Source organism: Mobula hypostoma, unplaced genomic scaffold (assembly GCF_963921235.1).
Source record: "Mobula hypostoma unplaced genomic scaffold, sMobHyp1.1 scaffold_70, whole genome shotgun sequence".
NCBI classification, from domain to species: domain Eukaryota; kingdom Metazoa; phylum Chordata; class Chondrichthyes; order Myliobatiformes; family Myliobatidae; genus Mobula; species Mobula hypostoma.
In genome coordinates, this window is record NW_026948262.1 from 92490 (window position 1) to 107202 (window position 14713).

Below are 14713 nucleotides of genomic sequence, written 5' to 3' on the forward strand. Positions count from 1 at the left end.
TTCCTTCTCAACGTCGAGGGACTGTGTTACGGTGCCGACAGTAACGACCTAAAGAAGAAGTGTGAAAATTTGGGCGAATTGTACAGCTCTGATGTTGATGGACAGCAGCTACATGAAGAAATTTTGGATTGCAGAATGTTGCTATCAAGGCGAGTCAACATGAAAATAACAAAACCTGAAGAGCTTCTTGAATTTATTGCTCAGTATGGAGATGAGAGCGTCTTCCCCAATCTTCACATTGCTAACCATCGCAGTTTCCATCGCCAGCTGTGAGAGATCACTCAGCAAGTTAAAACTAATACTTTCGTATCTGAGAGCCTCCATGGGTCAAGGCAGACTCCGTGATCTTGCTCTGCTGAGTGTAGAAAGAGAAGAAACTGAAAAAAACTGACTTTGATCACATCACAGACCAATTTGTATCAGTGAAAGCCAGGAAGGTGCAGTTATAATTTTCATGTCGTGCAATAATTCATTAATTAAAAGATTAATGAGCTTGACCTGTATTTTTGGGCTGATACTATGGTAAAGTTATCTAAAAGATGGGTGTCAGATGTTTGGACTGGGGCACAATTTCAGTGCTTGCCATAGGCGTATATTTTCCGTAGATACGCCCCTGCCAAGAGGGGACGGAGAGTGGAAGGGTGGAGAGGAGTTGCATTCCTCTTAAAATTACGGACTCTTTTAAATATTTAGGTATTATTATCACCAAAAGTCAGAGAGACCTTTACAGGGCTAATTTGGTTCCTTTAGTGGATTTTATGAAGCAATTATTTTGTAGGTGGAACCCACTTACACTTCCATTAGCTGGTCAAATTCATGCAGTTAAGATGATGATTTTACCAAAATTCTTATACATATTTCAATATATTCCTATTTTTTAAATTTTTTTAACTAAGAAGTTTTTTTGATCAGGTTGATTCTATTATTTCATTTCTTTTGTTTGGAATAATAAAAGACCAAGAATTGGAAAAGATCATTTACAAAAATTAAAAAAGGATGGAGGTCTTGCTCTGCCTAATTTAAGAATGTACAATTGGGCTGTTAATATACGTTATATGTGTTCCTGGTTATATTGGGCTGATAAAAATGAACGACCACCTTGGGCTGATTTGGAATTGAAAGCTGTGAAACAGCTTTACTTAACCTCGTTATTAGGAGCTTCATTACCTGTACAACTGGCCAAAATTTCTAATCTAAATTTATATCCTATGATTAAACAGTCATTACGAATTTGGTACCAGTTTCGTAATTTTTTTTAATCTCAAAAAATTTAACCTTCTTAGTTTAATTTATCAAAATTATTTATTTAAAGCTTCATTAAGTGATCCTACCTTTCTTCTTTGGAGGAATAAAGGAATCTATTCCTTCATGGATCTGTTTCAAGAAGGCCAATTGATGTCTTTTGAGAAATTAGTTGCTAAATACTCTCTCTCGTACTCACATTTCTTGCAATATCTTCAAGTCAGACATTTCTTACAAGAATATTTAAGTGATTTTCTATATATACAGGATTCTGACCTGTTAGACATTATTTTAAAAATGAACCCTTTAGTGAAAGGTTTTATTGGGAAAATTTATAATTTACTGTTACAACAGTACAAATACCCTTCACTTAAGATTAAGCAAGATTGGGAAAGAGAGCTTAACATGACCTTGATAACAGAGGATTGGTTGCGAATTTTGAAGTTGGTTAACTCTTCTTCGATGTGTGCCAGTCACTCTTCAATTCAATTTAAAGTTGTACATCGTTACTATTTGACAAAGGACAGACTGTCTAAAATGTTTCCTAATGTTGATAGTCAGTGTGATAGATGTAAAACTGAGACAGCTACATTGACACATATGTTTTGGTCGTATTCTGTATTGAAACATTTTTGGAAATGTATTTTCTCTACAATTTCTAAAGCTTTAAAAATTAATTTACAACCTAATAAATTGACAGTTTTGTTCAGTATAATCCCTCAATATATTCACGGTATTTCTACATCAGACCAATATGTAATTACATTTGTCACATTATTGGTCAGAAGGGCTATTTTATTGAAATGGAAAGATGCCTCTGCTCCCACTTTGATACAATGATTCTCTCAGGTGATGCTATGTCTTAGTTTGGAGAAAATCAGAAGTCGAACTTTTGATCCTCGATTTGTCTTTGAGAAAAGGTGGGGTTCTTTTGCCCGCTACTATCATCTGATTTGAGTTAATTAAGATGGTTTCCTTCTGATTCTTCTTTAAATGGATTTGAGTTGGCAGATTGATGTTTTTCTTTTATGGAAGCTTGTATGGCGTATAGTTCCGGGTTTTTTTTTTGTTTTAGTTAGTCGGGGTCCTTTTTTCCCTTCTTTCTTTTTTCCAAAAAAAATTCTTAACACTTTATTTTTTCTTATTATTATTGATATATTGTTTAGCTTTGTTAATCAGTTATTTGGTCATTTAATTCCTCATTGTACATATTGACATGTTGACTTGATTACTTTAATTTTTTTTGTTGATCTTCAATAATAATTAATATAAAAAATTTTTAAATGAAAATGAGACGAGAGCACCTGATGCAGGGAGCGAACGAGGGGAGGGAGAGTGAGTGGATGGATTTGAGGGGGCGGGCCGAGAATGTGTGGAACAGGATATGGAGGGATTGAGGGAGAGGCGAGGATGTGAGTTTAGAGGAGCAATTGCAAATGGGTAGGGTTTTCGGCAGAGAGAGCTGTATAGGGGGATATGGAGGGAGCATGGAGAGGGTTGATGGGTAGGGAGGGGCGTGGGGAAAGAGGGGTGTGGAGAGCAGGTTGGAGGGTGGTAGGAGGGGTGACGTTGAGTGTAATTGTGGAAAGGGGGTAGGGCAGGATCCGCTGGGCAGAGAGCAGGGAGGAGAGGTGCCCGGTGGCCAGGGTGGTGGTGAATGTGTTGGAAAGGAAAAAGGAGGGGTCAGGTGCATACCTGTCTCATAGTAGTCATAGACCTTCACGTAGGCATCCTGAAGATTCTCCACCACAAAGTCCCGGTGAAGGGGAACGGACACTTGTACAGACGAGAGCTTGTCCATCTGCAGGGCGAGTGGTGGGTTGGGAATTTACCATGAGATCTCTTCGCAACGTCCCCTGCTCCCCCAATGCCCAGACGTCCCCTCTCCCAAGCCGAAGCAGATTAGGGACTCACCTCTGGAATGTACATCACCAAGTGGCCGCCCTCTGTCTCTATCTTACTGATACGAGGATGGTGCGCAATCTGTAGCAGAGAAAAGTAATTATAATGATCAAACATTAGTTTGTTTTTATATATTCTCGAACCGCCCCCCCGCAAATCCATCCACTCCCTCTCCCTCCCCTCATTCGCTCCCTGCATCATGCCTTCTCATCTAACTCCCCTCCACCCCTCCACTCTCTGTCCCCTCCTGGCTGGAGCCCGGCTGTGAACATAAGAACACAAGAAATAGGAGGGGTCGGAGTAACCCTTAATTCCCCTACAATGCAAAAACCTATCCAACCTTGTCTTAAGTATATTTACTGAGTACCCTCCCCTGCTTCATTGGGCAGAGAATTCCACAGATTCACCACTCTCTGGGGAAAAACATTTCCTTGTCATCTCCGTCCTAATCTACTCCCCCGAATCTTGAGGCTATGTCCCCTACTTCTGGTCTTACCTCCCAGTGGAAACAATTTTCCTGCCTCTATCTTATCTATCCCTTTTATAATTTTATATGTTTCTACAAGATCTCCTGTCATTCGTCTGAATTCCAGCGAGTACAATCCCAGGCGACTCAATCATCTCCTCAGAGTCTAACCCCCCCCCCCCGACTCCCTGTGAACCTCCTCTGCACTGCCTCCAAAGTCAGTATATCTTTCCTCAAGTCAGGAGACCAGAACTGCACACAGTTCTCCAGGTGCGGCCTCACCAGTTCCCTGCACGTGGTATTGGGGGCAGAGTACTGACATGGATTGAAAATTGGCTGGCTGACAGGAAACAAAGAGTAGCGATTAACGGGTCCCTTTCAGAATGGCAGGCGGTGACCAGTGGGGTACCGCAGGGTTCAGTGCTGGGACCGCAGCTGTTTACAATATATATCAATGATTTAGATGAGGGAATTAAAAGTAACATTAGCAAATTTGCCAATGACACAAAGCTGGGTGGCAGTGTGAAATGTGAGGAGGATGTTATGAGAATGCAGGGTGACTTGGACAGGCTGGATGAGTGGGCAGATGCAGTTTAATGTGGATAAATGTGAGGTTATCCACTTTGGTGGTAAGAACAGGAAGGCAGATTATTACCTAAATGGAGTCAAGTTAGGAAAAGGGGAAGCACAACGAGATCTAGGTGTCCTTGTACATCAGTCACTGAAAGCAAGCATGCAGGTACAGCAGGCAGTGAAGAAAGCTAATGGCATGCTGGCCTTCATAACAAGGGGAATTGAGTATAAGAGCAAAGAGGTCCTTCTGCAGCTGTACAGGGCCCTGGTGAGACCACACCTGGAGTACTGTGTGCAGTTTTGGTCTCCAAATTTGAGGAAGGATATTCTTGCTATTGAGGGAGTGCAGCGTAGGTTCACAAGGTTAATTCCCAGGATGGCGGGACTGTCATATGTCGAAAGATTGGAGGGACTGGGCTTGAATACTCTGGAATTTAGAAGACTGAGAGGGAATCTTATTGAAACATATAAGATTATTAAGGGATTAGACACGCTGGAGGCAGGAAGCATGTTCCCGCTGGTGGGGGAGTCCAGAACCAGAGGCCACAGTTTGAGAATAAGGGGTCGGCCATTTAGAACGGAGTTGAGGAAAAACTTTTTCACCCAGAGAGTAGTGGATATATGGAATGCTCTGCCCCAGAAGGCTGTGGAGGCCAATTCTCTGGACGCTTTCAAGAAAGAGATGGATAGAGCTCTTAAAGATCGCGGAATCAAAGGTTATGGGGATAAGGCAGGAACTGGATACAGATTGTGGATGATCAGCCATGATCACAGTGAATGGCGGTGCTGGATCGAAGGGCTGAATGGCCTACTCCTGCACCTATTGTCTATTGTCTGTACAGTTGCAGCATAACCTCCCTGCTCTTAAGTTCAGTCCCTCTAGCAATGAAGGCCAACGTCCCACTTGCCTTCTTGACAGCCTGCTGTGCCTGCAATCCAACCTTTTGCGATTCACACACAAGCACTCCCAAGTTCGTCTGCACAACAGCATGCTGCAATTTTTGACCATTTAAATAATCATCTGATCTTCCATTTTTCCTTCCAAAGTGAGTGACCTTGCATTTACAAACATTGTACTCCGTCTGCCAAACTGTCGCCCTCTCACTTAACTTATCTGTATCTCCCTGCAGGCTCACCGCATCCCCTGCACAATTTGCTTTGCCACTCAGTTTAGTGTCATCAGCAAACTTAGACACACTACACTCGGCCCCCTCTTCCAGATCGTTAACGTATACCGTAAAGGAACAGGGTTGGTAACCCCATCCCATACGATCCCAGAGCTATGGAAACACCAACGGGACCTCTGAAAATCACATCCCTGTTCAAGGAGGGGATCTATCCTGGGGACTTGCTGAAAGAGTGGTTCAGGGCAGCGAACTCTCGCGAGCTACTGTCCACTGCCTGAGCGAGGGGCTGAGCTAACTATCGAAAGATGGGTTTTGACTTGGTCGCATGAAAGTCAAAACATACCATGGACTGCATCAATTTTCGTCAACACGAAGCCTGCAGTATCACGACGTGTCTTTGAAGTGTGGGAAAGTCCTGGGAGATACCCTTAAGGTTACCCTTAAGGGTACAGGATACCCTTAAGGTGAACCTCCGGGTTGAGTCGGTGGTGAAGAAGGCGAATGCAATGTTGGCATTCATTTCTCGAAGAATAGAGTATAGGAGCAGGGATGTGATGTTGAGGCTCTATAAGGCACTGGTGAGACCTCACTTGGAGTACTGTGGGCAGTTTTGGTCTCCTTATTTAAGAAGGGATGTGCTGACGTTGGAGAGGGTGCAGAGAAGATTCACTAGAATGATTCTGGGAATGAGAGGGTTAACAAATGAGGAACGTTTGTCCGCTCTTGGACTGTATTCCTTGGAGTTTAGAAGAACAAGGGGAGACCTCATAGAAACATTTCGAATGTTGGAAGGCATGGACAGAGTGGATGTGGCAAAGTTGTTCCCATGATGGGGGAGTCTAGTACGAGAGGGCATGACTTAAGGATTGAAGGGCGCCCTTTCAGAACAGAAATGCGAAGAAATTTTTTTAGCCAGAAGGTGGTGAATCTATGGAATTTGTTGCCGTGGAGGCCAAGTCATTGGGTGTATTTAAGGCAGATATTGATAGGTATCTGAGTAGCCAGGGCATCAAAGGGTGTGGTGAGAAGGCGGGGGAATGGGACTAAATGGGAGAATGGATCAGCTCATGATAAAATGGCAGAACAGACTCGATGGGCCGAATGGCCGACTTCTGCTCCTTTGTCTTATAGTCTTATGAGAAACCCAGACAGAGGTGGAAGTTGAACCCTCGTAGCTGTCACTGTAGCATTATGTCAGCCCGCCATGTCGCTGTGACAACCTCGGCGAACCAGGACTGGAGATGCCATGGTGTGATGTCAGATGCGGGAAATCGGAAGAAACACGCTGGATGCTGCTGGGATCCTGCAGGTCACAAACGCTGGTGTTTCAAAGTAAGGAGCAGCTTGGGGTTTAGAACATACAACATAGAAAACCTACAGCACAATAAAGGCCCTTCGGCCCACAAAGTTGTGCCGAACATGTCCCTACCTTAGAAATTACTAGGCTTACCTATAGACCTCTATTTTACTGAGCTCCATGTACCTATCTAAATGTCTCTTAAAAGACCGTATCGTATCCACCTCCACCACCGTTGCCGGCAGCCCATTCCACCCACTCACCACTCTCTGAGTAAAAAAACTTACCCCTGACATCTCCTCTGTACTTACTCCCCAGCACCTTAAACCTGTGTCTTCTTGTGGCAACCATTTCAGCCCTGGGAAAAAGCCTCTGACTATCCACACGATCCCATTCCCATTCTGACATGTCTATCCACGGCCTCCTCTACTGTAAAGATGAAGCCACACTCAGGTTGGAGGAACAACACCTTATATTCTGTCTGAGTAGCCTCCAACCTGATGGCATGAACATCGACTTCTCTAACTTCCGCTAAGGCCCCACCTCCCCCTCGTACCCCATCTGTTACTTATTTTTATGCACACATTCTTTCTCTCACTCTCCTTTTTCTCCCTCTGTCCCTCTGGAATATACCTCTTGCCCATCCTCAGGGTCCCCCCCCCCTTGCCTTTCTTCCCGGACCTCCTGTCCCATGATCCTCTCGTACCCCTTTTGCCTATCACCTGTCCAGCTCTCGGCTCTATCCCTCCCCCTCCTGTCTTCTCCTATCATTTTGGATCTCCCCCTCCCCCTCCCCCTCCAACTTTCAAATCCCTTACTCACTCTTCCTTCAGTTAGTCCTGACGAAGGGTCTTGGCCTGAAACGTCGACTGCACCTCTTCCAACAGATGCTGCCTGGCCTGCTGCGTTCACCAGCAACTTTGATGTATGTTGCTTGAATTTCCAACATCTGCAGAATTCCTGTTGTTTGCGTTTAAATCCACACGATCAATGCCTCTCGTCACCTTATACACCTCTATCAGGTCACCTCTCATCCTCCGTAGCTCCGAGGAGAAAAGGCTGAGTTCACTCAACCTATTCTCATAATGCATGCTCCCCAATCCACGCAACATCCTTGTAAATCTCCTCTGCACCCTTTCTATGGTTTCCACATCCTTCCTGTAGTGAGGCGACCAGAACTGAGCACAGTACTCCAAGTGGGGTCTGATCAGGGTCCTATATAGCTGCAACATTACCTTTCGGCTCCTAAATTCAATTCCACGGTTGATGAAGGCCAATACACCGTACGCCTTCTTAATCACAGAGTCAACCTGCGCAGCTGCTTTAAGCATCCTATGGACTCGGACCCCAAGATCCCTCTGATCCTCCACACTGCCAAGAGTCTTACCATTAATACTACATTCTGCCATCATATTTGACCTACCAAAATGAACCACCTCACACTTATCTGGATTGAACTCCGTCTGCCACTTCTCAGCCCAGTTTTGCATCCTATCGATGTCCCGCTGTAACCTCTGACAGCCCTCCACAGTATCCACAAAACCTCCAACCTTTGTGTCATCAGCAAATTTACTAACACATCCCCCACTTCCTCATCCAGGTCATTTATAAAAATCCAGAAGAGTAGGGGTCCCAGAACAGATCCCTGAGGCACACCACTGGTCACCGACATCCATGCAGAATATGACCCGTCTACAACCACTCTTTGCCTTCTGTGGGCAAGCCAGTTCTGGATCCACAAAGCAATGGCCCCTTGGATCCCATGCCTCCTTACTTTCTCAATAAGCCTTGCATGGGGAACCTTATCAAATGCCTTGCTAAAATCCATATGCACTACATCTACTGCTCTACCTTCATCAATGTGTTTAGTCACATCCTCAAAAAATTCAATCAGGCTTGTAAGGCACAACCTGCCCTTGACAAAGCCATGCTGACTATTCCTAATCATATTATACCCCTCCAATGTTCATAATTGTATAAGGGCTAAGAGAGTTGTAAAAGAGCGCCTGAAGGCTTTGTGTGTCAATGCAAGGAGCATTCGTAATAAGGTGGATGAATTAAAAGTGCAGATTGTTATTAATGATTATGATATAGTTGGGATCACAGAGACATGGCTCCAGGGTCACCAGGGATGGGGGCTCAATGTTCAGGGATATTCAATATTCAGGAGGGATAGACATGAAGGAAGGGGAGGTGGGGTGGCGTTGCTGGTTAAAGAAGAGATTAACGCAATAGAAAGGAAGGACATAAGCCGGGAAGATGTGGAATCGATATGGGTAGAGCTGCATAACACTAAGGGGCAGAAGACGCTGGTGGGAGTTGTGTACAGGCCACCTAACAGTAGTAGTGAGGTCGGAGATGGTATTAAACAGGAAATTAGAAATGTGTGCAATAAAGGAACAGCAGTTATAATGGGTGACTTCAATCTACATGTAGATTGGGTGAACCAAATTGGTAAAGGTGCTGAGGAAGAGGATTTCTTGGAATGTATGCGGGATGGTTTTTTGAACCAACATGTCGAGGAACCAACTAGAGAGCAGGCTATTCTGGACTGGGTTTTGAGCAATGAGGAAGGGTTAATTAGCGATCTTGTCGTGAGAGGCCCCTTGGGTAAGAGTGACCATAATATGGTGGAATTCTTCATTAAGATGGAGAGTGACATAGTTAATTCAGAAACAAAGGTTCTGAACTTAAAGAGGGGTAACTTTGAAGGTATAAGACGTGAATTAGCTAAGATAGACTGGCAAATGACACTTAAAGGATTGACGGTGGATATGCAATGGCAAGCATTTAAAGGTTGCATGGATGAACTACAACAATTGTTCATCCCAGTTTGGCAAAAGAATAAATCAAGGAAGGTAGTGCACCCGTGGCTGACAAGAGAAATTAGGGATAGTATCAATTCCAAAGAAGAAGCATACAAATTAGCCAGAGAAAGTGGCTCACCTGAGGACTGGGAGAAATTCAGAGTTCAGCAGAGGAGGACAAAGGGCTTAATTAGGAAGGGGAAAAAAGATTATGAGAGAAAACTGGCAGGGAACATAAAAACGGACTGTAAAAGCTTTTATAGATATGTAAAAAGGAAAAGACTGGTAAAGACAAATGTAGGTCCCCTGCAGACAGAAACAGGTGAATTGATTATGGGGAGCAAGGATATGGCAGACCAATTGAATAATTACCTTGGTTCTGTCTTCACTAAGGAGGACATAAATAATCTTCCAGAAATAGTAGGGGACAGAGGGTCCAGTGAGATGGAGGAATTGAGCGAAATACATGTTAGTAGGGAAGTGGTGTTAGGTAAATTGAAGGGATTGAAGGCAGATAAATCCCCAGGGCCAGATGGTCTGTATCCTAGAGTGCTTAAGGAAGTAGCCCAAGAAATAGTGGATGCATTAGTGATAATTTTTCAAAACTCGTTAGATTCTGGACAAGTTCCTGAGGATTGGAGGGTGGCTAATGTAACTCCACTTTTTAAAAAAGGAGGGAGAGAGAAACCGGGGAATTATAGACCGGTTAGCCTAACGTCGGTGGTGGGGAAACTGCTGGAGTCAGTTATCAAGGATGTGATAACAGCACATTTGGAAAGCGGTGAAATGATCGGACAAAGTCAGCATGGATTTGTGAAAGGAAAATCATGTCTGACGAATCTCATAGAATTTTTTGAGGATGTAACCAGTAGAGTGGATAGGGGAGAAGCAGTGGATGTGGTATATTTGGATTTTCAAAAGGCTTTTGACAAGGTCCCACACAGGAGATTAGTGTGCAAACTTAAAGCACACGGTATTGGGGGTAAGGTATTGGTGTGGGTGGAGAATTGGTTAGCAAACAGGAAGCAAAGAGTGGGAATAAATGGGACCTTTTCAGAATGGCAGGCGGTGACTAGTGGGGTACCGCAAGGCTCAGTGCTGGGACCCCAGTTGTTTACAATATATATTAATGACTTGGATGAGGGAATTAAATGCAGCATCTCCAAGTTTGCGGATGACACGAAGCTGGGTGGCAGTGTTAGCAGTGAGGAGGATGCTAAGAGGATGCAGGGTGACTTGGATAGGTCAGGTGAGTGGGCAAATTCATGGCAGATGCAATTTAATGTGGATAAATGTGAAGTTATCCACTTTGGTGCCAAAAACAGGAAAACAGATTATTATCTGAATGGTGGCCGATTAGGAAAAGGGGAGGTGCAACGAGACCTGGGTGTCATTATACACCAGTCATTGAAAGTGGGCATGCAGGTACAGCAGGCGGTGAAAAAGGCAAATGGTATGCTGGCATTTATAGCGAGAGGATTCGAGTACAGGAGCAGGGAGGTACTACTGCAGTTGTACAAGGCCTTGGTGAGACCACACCTGGAGTATTGTGTGCAGTTTTGGTCCCCTAATCTGAGGAAAGACATCCTTGCCATAGAGGGAGTACAAAGAAGATTCACCAGATTGATTCCTGGGATGGTAGGACTTTCATATGAAGAAAGACTGGATGAACTGGGCTTGTACTCGTTGGAATTTAGAAGATTGAGGGGGGATCTGATTGAAACGTATAAGATCCTAAAGGGATTGGGCAGGCTAGATGCAGGAAGATTGTTCCCGATGTTGGGGAAGTCCAGAACGAGGGGCCACAGTTTGAGGATAGAGGGGAAGCCTTTTAGGACCGAGATTAGGAAAAACTTCTTCACACAGAGAGTGGTGAATCTGTGGAATTCTCTGCCACAGGAAACAGTTGAGGCCAGTTCATTGGCTATATTTAAGAGGGAGTTAGATATGGCCCTTGTGGCTACGGGGGTCAGGGGGTATGGAGGGAAGGCTGGGGCGGGGTTCTGAGTTGGAGGATCAGCCATGATCATAATAAATGGCGGTGCAGGCTCGAAGGGCGGAATGGCCTACTCCTGCACCTATTTTCTATGTTTCTATAAATCCTGCCTCTCAAAATCTTCTCCTTCAAATTACCAACAACTGAGGTAAGACTCATTAGTCTATAATTTCCTGTCCTATCTCTACTCCCTTACTTGAATAAAGGAACAACATTTGCAACCCTCCAATCCTCCGGAACCTCTCCCGTCCCCATTGATGATGCAAAGATCATTGCCAGAGCCTCAGCAATCTCCTCCCTCGCCTCCCACAGTAGCCTGGGGTACATCTCATCCGGTCCTGGTGACCTATCCAACTTGACGCTTTCCAAAAGCTCCAGCACATCCTCTTTCTCCGTTCCTGTACATGGTTCTAACTCCATAATCAAGTTCTCAGACGACGCCGTGGTGGTTGGCCTGATCAGAGGGGACGACGAGAAGGTGTACAGGGAAAAGGTCCAGCACCTGGCTGCGTGGTGTGCCAACAACAACCTGGCCTTTAACACCCAGAAGACCAAGGAGATCATTGTGGACTTCAGGTTTGCAAGGAGCCACACTCACGTCCCCATCTACATCAACGGAGCTGTAGTGGAACGTGTATCAAGCTTCAAATTCCTTGGCGTCCACATTTCCGAGGAACTCACCTGGTCCCTGAACTCCTCCAGCCTGATTAAAAAGGCGCAACAGAGCCTTTATTTCCTGCAGAGCATCAAGAAAGCTCACCTCTGTCCCAGGATACTGATGGACTTTTACCCCTGTACCATTGAGAGCATACTCACCAACTGCATCTCAGTGTGGTATGGCAACTGTCCCGTATCGGACCGCAAAGCACTCCAGCGTGTGGTGAAAACTGCCCAGTGCATTATTGGCACCCAATTGCCCACCATTGAGAACATCTACCATAAACGCTGCCTGGGCAGGGCGAATAGCATTATCAAGGATGCATCTCACCCTAACCATGGACTTTTTACTCTCCTCTCATACAGTAGGCACTACAGGAGCCTCCGCTCCCACACCAGCAGGCACAGGAAGAGCTTCTTCCCTGAGGCTGTGACCCTGCTGAACCTCACATCACAGCGCTGAGCAGTATTGCACCCATATTGTACAGTCTCAGTACTTTTATATTTGTGTGCTGTAGCACTTACTTTTTATTCACAGTTATTTTGTAAATAATACTATTCTTTGCATTTCTGGTTAGATACTAACTGCATTTCATTGGCTTTGTATCTGTACTCAGCGCAATGACAACAAAGTTGAATCTAATCTATCTAATCTAATTTCTTAATATCGACATGCTCAAGCTTTTCAGTCTGCTGAAAGTCATCACTACAATCACCAAGATCCTTTTCCATTGTGAATACTGAAATAAAGTATTCATTAAGTACCTCTGCTATTTCCTCCGGTTCCATACACACTTTCCCACTGTCACACTTGATAAGTTCTATTCTTTCATGTCTTATCATGGCCCCTTCTGGCTCTCCTAATTTCCTTCTTAAGCTCCTTCCTATTAGCCTTATAATCTTCTAGATCTCTAACATTTCCCAGCTCTCTGAACCTTTTGTAAGCTTTCTTTTTCTTCTTGACTAGATTTATTACAGCCTTTGTACACCACGGTTCCTATCCCCTACAATCCTTTCCCTGTCTCATTGGAATGTACCTATACAGAACTCCACACAAATATCCCCTGAATATTTACCACATTTCTTCCGTACTTTTCCCTGAGAACATCTATTTCCAGTGTAAGCCTCCAATGTCCTGCTTGATAGCCTCATAATTCCCCTTACTCCAACTAAATGCTTTTCTAACTTGCCTGTTCCTATCTCTCTCCAATGTTATTGTAAAGGATGCAAACACAAGGTATTCTGCAGATGCTGGAAATTCAAGCAACGCACATCAAAGTTGCTGGTGAACGCAGTAGGCCAGGCAGCATCTATAGGAAGAGGTACAGTCGACGTTTCGGGCCAAGACCCTTCGTCAGGCCTAACTGAAAGAAGAGATAGTAAGAGATTTGAAAGTGGGAGGGGGAGGGGGAGATCCGAAATGATAGGAGAAGACAGGAGGGGGAGGGATGGAGCCAAGAGCTGGGAAGTTGATTTGCAAAAGGGATATGAGAGGATCATGGGACAGGAGGCCGAGGGAGAAAGAAGTAATAAATAAATAACAGATGGGGTACGAGGGGGAGGTGGGGCATTAGCGGAAGTTAGAGAAGTCGATGTTCATGCCATCAGGTTGGAGGCTACCCAGACGGAATATAAGGTGTTGTTCCTCCAACCTGAGTGTGGCTTCGTCTTGACAGTAGAGGAGGCTGTGGATAGACATATCAGAATGGGAATGGGACGTGGAATTAAAATGTGTGGCCACTGGGAGATCCTGCTCTCTCTGGTGTTCAGCGAAATGGTCTCCCAGTCTGCGTCGGGTCTCGCCAATATATAGAAGGCCACATCGGGAGCACCGGACGCAGTATATCACTCCAGCCGACTCACAGGTGAAGTGTCGCCTCACCTGGAAGGACTGTCTGGGGCCCTGAATGGTGGTGAGGGAGGAAGTGTAAGGGCATGTGTAGCACAGTACAGCTTCTCCTCTTGTAGGCTTATCCACATATTGTGTCAAGAAACCTTCCTGGACACACCTAACAAACTGCACCCCATCTAAACCCCTCGCTCTAGGGAGATGCCAATCGATATTTGGGAAATTAAAATCTCCCATCGTGACACCTTTCCAGGACCTGTTTCCCTGTCTGCTCCTCGATGTCCCTGTTACTATTGGGTGATCTATAAAAAACACCCAGTAAAGTTATTGCCCCTTCCTGTTCCTAACCTCTACCCACAGAGACTCCGTAGACAATCCCTCCATGACATCCACCTCTTCTGCAGCCGTGACACGATCTCTGATCAGCAGTGCCAAACCCCCACCTCTTTTGCCTCCCTCCCTGTCCTTTCTGAAACATCTAAAACCCGGCATTTGAAGTAACCAGTCCTGTCCCTGAGCCATCCAAGCCCACTACATCATATCTCCAAGTACTGATCCACGCTGTAAGCTCATCCACTTTGTTCACAACACTCCTTGCATTAAAATAGACACATCTCAAACCTTCGGTCTGAGCGCGTCCCTTCTCTATCACCTGCCTATCCTCCCTCTCACAGTGTCTCCAAGCTTTCTCTATTTGTGAGCCAACCTCCTCTTCCCCAGTCTCTTCAGTTCGGTTCCCACAACCCCCCCCCCCGACAATTCTTGTTTGTGATGGGGGGGGGCATCTTACAAAGAAA

The 14713-nt window shown here is 45.0% G+C and overlaps 1 protein-coding gene across 3 annotated transcripts in view; it reads right to left on the reverse strand.

The window, feature by feature from the left end:
• The window catches only part of LOC134342247 (alpha-2-macroglobulin-like), a 182923-nt gene that overhangs the window by 10883 nt on the left and 157327 nt on the right, over nt 1–14713 (reverse strand). For all 3 annotated transcript variants that reach the window (XM_063040210.1, XM_063040209.1, XM_063040208.1), the window contains exons 35-36: nt 3157–3225; nt 2938–3043 (exon numbers count right to left, since the gene is read on the reverse strand). In XM_063040210.1, coding sequence (XP_062896280.1) covers nt 2938–3043; nt 3157–3225 — 175 coding nt within the window. The remainder of the gene's footprint in view (nt 1–2937; nt 3044–3156; nt 3226–14713) is intronic.